The sequence below is a fragment of the Glycine soja genome, chromosome 20 (genome assembly GCF_004193775.1).
Source record: "Glycine soja cultivar W05 chromosome 20, ASM419377v2, whole genome shotgun sequence".
NCBI lineage: Eukaryota > Viridiplantae > Streptophyta > Magnoliopsida > Fabales > Fabaceae > Glycine > Glycine soja.
In genome coordinates this window covers 11,819,426-11,826,313 of record NC_041021.1, presented here as the reverse complement: position 1 = coordinate 11,826,313, position 6,888 = coordinate 11,819,426, and the positions used below count along the sequence as shown (strand labels likewise).

The 6,888-nt window shown below is 42.1% G+C and overlaps 1 protein-coding gene across 1 annotated transcript; it reads right to left on the bottom strand.

Moving 5' to 3' along the window:
* Positions 1-6,229: 6,229 nt before the first annotated feature.
* On the bottom strand, positions 6,230-6,676 carry LOC114401870. Its single transcript, XM_028364449.1, has one exon. It carries the CDS (start codon positions 6,674-6,676, stop codon positions 6,230-6,232), a length of 447 nt encoding a protein of 148 aa, XP_028220250.1.
* Positions 6,677-6,888: the final 212 nt, after the last annotated feature.

Sequence of the window (6,888 nt, the reverse complement as noted above, 5' to 3'; positions counted from 1 at the left end):
AACCTAGAGAACTATGGGATGAAGATGAAAGAAGAAGGGTTCAATATAATTTGAAAGCCAAGAATATAATTACTTCTGCGTTGGGCATAGATGAGTATTTTAGAGTTTCAAATTGTAAAAATGCAAAAGAAATGCGGGATACATTACAAGTTACACATGAAGACACAACTGATGTTAAGAGATCCAGAAAAAACACCCTCACACATGAATATGAATTGTTTAGAATGAATCAAAATGAGACTATATAAGATATGCAAAAGAGATTTACAAGGGGGTTAAATTTATTATTGTTTCTTCTTCTGCATTCTGAGCCTATCATTTAAAAGGGGGTTAAAGTTTGTTAGTGGAAAAATTTTAAAACTAAATTCACCCACTCTTAAGTTATTGAGGCCATAATAATTTGTTGGAATTTGCTGTTGGCAAGTGTACCGATTCGCACAAGTAGTATAAAACGGTAAGACCGAGTATTGTTAGTTGATATTCATGTGTTAGTTTGGTATTGAATATTTGCAAAGAAATAGCATTGTACCTCCAATTTATGGTTCTTTTTGTAGGAATTATACATATTTTTCCTTAGTGTGTGATTTTATAGAGTAGAAACTCCATTTTTGTGACTTAATGTTGAATCCAACTCAGTTTAAGGACAAAGAAGAGAAGGTTGAAGCAGTTGATGACTCGCTTAGCGAGGTAGATCCGCTTAGCGAGGCATCCAGCTCCCCAACAAAGAGGCTTTAGCCTTCCATTACAAGCAAAGCTTCAAAATACAAGAAGAAAACTATTTTTGGTGAAAGAAAAATGGAAGAAAATGATGGAGAATGCCTTCTCCAGCCTCTCAACCCTAAATCTGTTTTTCACGATGACAAGCTCTCTTTGCTACTCAAAGCCAGTTGTGTCTTTTGAACTCTGCCAACTTCAGTGTTTTAAAGGCTCTTAGACTCTTCAACTTCCGAAGGCTCCCTTAGCGAGCATGTCTCGCTAAGCGAGAGTAAGTGAAAATTTGCTAAGCGAGTGAGGGCGCGCTGAGCGCAAGAAGAGACAACGTCCTCGTTGGGCGGGCTGGCTGCGCGCTGGGCAAGTAGATCTCTGACTTATCCTCTTCTAGGATTTCCCATCCGCTAAGCGAACTGGATGCCTCGCTAAGCGGCTGCATCTCGCTTAGCCAATCTGCCTCGCTAAACGAGTCATTAGCAGCTTTTACCTTCTCTTCTTTGGCTTGAAACTTAGTTAGATTCAACATTAGGTCACAAAAATGGAGTTTCCACCCTATAAAATCACACAATAAAGAAAATATGTACAATTCCTACAAAAAGAACCATAAATTGGAGGCACATTGTTATATCCTTGCAAATTTTCAATACCAAACTAACTTATGAATAGCAACTAACAAACTCCCCCAAATTTACAATTTTGCTTGTCCTCGTGCAAAGAAATAATAGTTTACTTGTCCTCAAGTGAAAGGAATCAACAGTGGTTAGCCAAAATCGTGTTTGTTTCAAATGTCTTAATCACATGAATCAGAGAAGACTAAGCAATGCTTCAACCAACAACCTTCAACCGCGATATGCAGTATTTCAAGGATATGAACATGTCTATTAAGCAGCACAAATGAAATAAGCTAGCAAGCATGACAGGTATCAAGGAAGGTTAACCAAGCTTAATCCTCACGGCCACTGTTTCTCTCATATGCACAAGTGTTTAAGGTAACTCTTCAAACAAACAACCAACACAAGTCTCAACTTTTGCAGTTCATCTCATTCCATACAATCACAAACACATAAAATGAATTTGAAGGACTTTATTGGCTTGTAATGAGGCTGGGCTACAAACAATTCATGGTTTTTCTAGGATGCAAAACTTCTGTTCTAAGAGAGCATTCATCCTTAGATTACCTTCTTTTTTAATTCCCAGCTTTTATTGATATGCCACAAGCATAATAGACTTTCAGCTCAAGCAACAACACACAGCTTTACTTATTCTTGAAATTTTCATCTTTCTTTTTTTTATTTTTTTATTTTTAGCAGTTTATAATTACTGGTACTAGATATTATATGGTTCTGTTTGGTTGTTGCTTTCTTTCCTGCAATCAAAATCACCCAAACACACTCCCCCAAATTTGGGACAAATTTGTCTTAAACCATAATGCTCTCCTATAACCTAAGAAAAGGTAAACGGAGATCAAAATTACATTTAGGCTTAGGGTTCAAGAACTCATTCAATCATATTCAATCTGAAAATGGGTGCAAGGGTTTAATCATTCATGAACAAGGTAAGGCTGTTTGGCTAAGTGGCTAAATCAATCAATCATGGCCTTCATCATTTCCAAATCATGCATTCATTCAGCATTCATAGATTCATGCAAAAATCGATACTAGATGCTAGTCGTTCTCTCGCAATTTAGATTCACACATCTCACCGGGTTATAGCAAATGATTACCTTTACCTGTCAAACAAACTAACATTTTCACTCACGCCCCTAATTTGCATGTTCTTTCTCTTCTAGCTACCACATCCTTATTCAAGACATATGATCGTGAATCGCAAATCACTCAATTCATGCAATCAATTCAATTCAAACCAATCAACAAACACCAAAATTAAAACCAAAAGATGCTTCAAAAATAGTAAATTGTTCAAAAAGCTGTAAAATGTTCTAAGTAAATAAATAACTAAACTAAAATTTAAAAATTGTCTAAGGAGAAGAAAAATAAAATGGAATCTTGTCATCAGTCATCTTGGGCTGGTGCTGGGTCATCATGAGGTGTAGTGGGGGCATCCTTAGCTGGCATCGGAGTGTCCTGTGCTGCTGGAGTGGGCCAAGGATCCCAGGTTCCCTGCGCCGCAATGACGTTCGCTACGTAGTTTGTGTCAACGCCGGTCTCTGTTGCACCATCCTTGCCTGTGACCTCCATGGGCGTGGTCGTAGGTGTGTCATTTGGCGTCTCCTCTGCCTCTATCTCTGCCTCTGGCTACGGCTCTTGGGCTATAGGAGCCTCACCTTCCCCCGAAGAAGAAGGCTGGACTCCTGGCTAGGCCACCTGGGCCATAAAGGCCTCCATGCTCATAATAGGCCTCTGCTGAGCCAAATCGTGAATACTCTGCATCACCAGGCATAAGCCATGGTGAAGGCTCTACAGCATTAGCATTATCGCATTTGTGCTCATAGTGGAGGGTCCAGAGGGTGTTGTGGGTGCTGGAGGAGGGACTGGTGCAGGTGCAAGTGCTGGTGTGGGAGCTAGAGTAGAAGTAGAAGCATTTGAGGCGCCCCGAGCCCTGGCCTTGCGGGACCCAGGAAAGGTGATCGTCAGATCATCTAGGTTCCAACAGTTTTTCTTGATGTAGGCCAAGTTAATGGTCGGGCTCAGGGACTCAAAGGTGAGAGAATCAGGGATGACTCCTCTGGCTATGCACAATGCTGTGATAAGTGCAGGAAAACCAAGCCAAGAGGAGTTGGACTGGGCCATCTACGATATCTGTCCAGAAATAATGGAGCCCACGTCCATGTCCATCTTCTTAACTAGTCCATAAACTAACCTCGCCCTGCCCATGTTGAGATTGGACGTGTGAGAAGTAGGGCGAGGTTAGAATAAGATAGGACGCTTTAGGTCTAAGCCAATATGGTGAGGTCCTTCCTTAGGAGCTTCCACGGTGCTCCCTCAGCATTAAGAATGAATCCTCGCCCTAGGATGCAAAGCTTTGATGCAAGCTCCTGTGGGTCCGGATAGGTGCTGCAAAATCTGGAGTAGGCTAAATATCACTCCCCTGGCTCCAGAACCACTGGGGTCTCTAAGAACTCGTTAAGAGTAGTTGCATCAAACTTTATGAGCTTGCCCCACATTTTGACCTATCTCGGGGATTTGTCTTCAGGATCAAACAGGTTAGCATAGAATTCCTTGACCAAGGCCACATTAATGTGGTTATCTGGCTACCTGGTCAAGGCCCTGTTCCACCTACGTCGTTCGAGCTTCTTTCTAAACTCGTCGTACTAAGTCACATAAAGGTCCATATTCCTCTCTAGGAGGATGTTTCTGGCATGAATGTTCTGCTCGTAACGCTCCCATGCGATCTCAGACACAAACCTAGATGTGTCATAAGGCTCTTGAGGTCGGGAGGTAGAAGCTCATCTCTTCTTGGAGGCCATCTGCACCAAAACAAGCAAAGGAATGAAGTTAGACAAGTGTTTATTGAAAATAGATAACAGAAAAACCAAAGAGGAAAAAGAGTTGGACGCTTAGCGAGACAGGCTCGCTTAGCGAGCCTTTAGAAAATAACAAGCATGCACTTAGCGCGCAGGGCACGCTTAGTGCGACAATCGAAAAACATAGACTCTAGCTAAGTGAGACACCCTCGCTTAGCTGCAACAACACTCGGGCTAAGCGAGCATGGCTCGCTAAGACTTATTCTCCAACAGAGAGCTAATTGCACTTAGCGAGCATGGCTCGCTTAGCGCGACACACTACATAGGCTTAGCGCCAGTGGGCGCTTAGCAGGACTGATTACTGCAACATTAATGGCTTAGCGAGACAGGCTCGCTAAGCCTTATTCTAAAACAGAGATGAAATTGCGCTTAATGAGCATGGGTCGCTTAGCACATGCACAAAAACCTGCAGAACTTAATTATCTTGGGCTTAGCGGCTTGCTTATCCCAGGCTTATTCTCAACAGAGGCATGTTTGGGCTTAGCGAGTCTGACTCGCTTAGCCGCAACAGGAATACAAAATGCCTCTAATCAATAGACCTAACTAAGTGTACTCACTAAGCGTGGCATGCCGGCTTAGCGAGTTCATGCAAACTCAGAAATTAAAATACAGAAATTTAAAGGCTCGTTAAGCTATAGTGCAGTGGCTTAGCGAGTTCATGCAAATTCAGAAATTTAAACAGAAATGATGAACTAGCTTAGCGAGCAAGGCTCGCTTAGCGTGTTCATTAGAAAACCCAGAAATTTAACCAAAATGGATGAACTCGCTTAGCGGGTAGGGCTCGCTTAGCGAGTGCATCGAAATTTCCAGAAAATTAGGGCTTTGAAGCCTCAACTCCCTAGCCACTCTTCAAGCATAGAAAGCCTGAGGCTTACCCCTGCAAACAACCTACATTATATCCTAAACTACAGCCCTAATAACATACTAACTAAACAATTAACTAACAATGAACAACAGCAACACAAAAGCATAAAATCACAGAGAAAATCTTAAGTCTTCTATCCTAGGGTTTTAGAAATTAAAATGGAAATAGAGTAAAGAAACTTACTTGGATTGCAGAGAGTTTAGTGGAATGGAGGCAAGAAGCAGAGCGTAATGTAAGCACAATGCAAATGATTGCAAAAGATGATGGAATGCAGTTATAGGAGAGTGCAAAATGTAACTTCCCTTGGGCAGTTATGCTTATCTATGGTAGTTTCGATCTGCTCGCTAAGCACGAGTGACTCGCTAAGCGAGCACTCAATGACGTTTGAATTTTCAGAATTTAAACTCATGCGCTTGGCGGGACTAACTCGCTTAGCCCAATTTTGTAAAATAGGAAACCTGAGAGGTTTTTGGGCTTAGCGTGCAAGGGCATGCTTAGCGAGTTATGCAACTCTGATTGGTCTGCAACTTCCGCTAAGCAGGACATGGCTTGCTTAGCGGATTAAAGTCCATAAGATGCAGTAGTGGGGTCGTTCTTAGCAAGATGGTCTTGCTTAGCACTATTTCCATTCCAGAGAAGGATTTGGGCTTAGCGGGATGACCCGCTTAGCCCAATTGTCATAAAAGCCTAGACAGAGAGCCTTATGCGCTTAGCGAGAGACTATGTCGTGCTCTGCGAGCTGAATCGCTTAGCCCTATTCCATTAAATGCACAACCCGAGAGGCTTTTGGGCTTAGCGCTATTGTCTCGCTTAGCGGGACCCCAACAGCCAATGGATGGGGGTTGGCGCACTTAGCGAGTGGTGCTACTCGCTCAGTGCATAAGGTATGGCTCGCTTAGCGCATGTGGTGCACTAAGCGAGTTGGATGACTGAAAATTTTTCTAAGTTCTTTCCTCATCCAATGCTTCAGAGAAGCTTTTGACCAACCCCTTTATCATTCAAAACACGCTTAACACCTTACTCTAGCAATCTCAAATGAGTCAAAACCTAACTACATGCATGGATTAATAGAAAATGATTGAGAAAATAAGAAAAAGCTAGGTTGCCTCCCAGTAAGCGCTTTTTTAACGTCATTAGCTTGACATATGTTACCTTTAGGGGTCTTGTAATTACAGAATGGTGGTCAATCTCTTAATGTTCCCACCATGATATAGCTTCAATCTCTTGCCATTTACTGTCCAGCTTCTATCCGGAGTTTCTGAATGAGGGTCAAATAATTCCATTGCCCCGTAAGGTTTGACCTCCTTGATGGTGAATGGTCCAAACCATTTGGATTTTAACTTGCCTAGAAATAGCTTTGATCTTGAGTTGAATAACAGAACTTGTTGACCAGGTCGGAAGTCTTTCTTCAGCAGCATCTTGTTGTGATAAGCCTTTACTTTTTCTTTGTACAACCTGGAGGATTCATATGCATTCAGTCTCATCTCTTCCAACTCCAAGAGTTGCAGCTTCCTTTTCTCCCCTGATAGAGCTTCATCAAAATTTAGAAACTTCAAAGCCCAGTACACTTTATGTTCCATCTCTACTGGTAAGTGGCAAGCCTTGCCATAAACCATTTGAAACGGAGACAGGCCTATAGGGGTTCTAAAGGCAGTACTGTAAGCCTATAATGCATCATTCAGCTTGCTTGACCAATCCTTTCTAGTGGAGGCCACAGTTTTCTCCAAAATCTTCTTTAGTTCCCTATTGGAAAGTTCAACTTGACCATTTGTTTGTGGGTGATATGGTGAGGCTACTTTGTGTGTGACATTGTAATGGCCTAGCACTT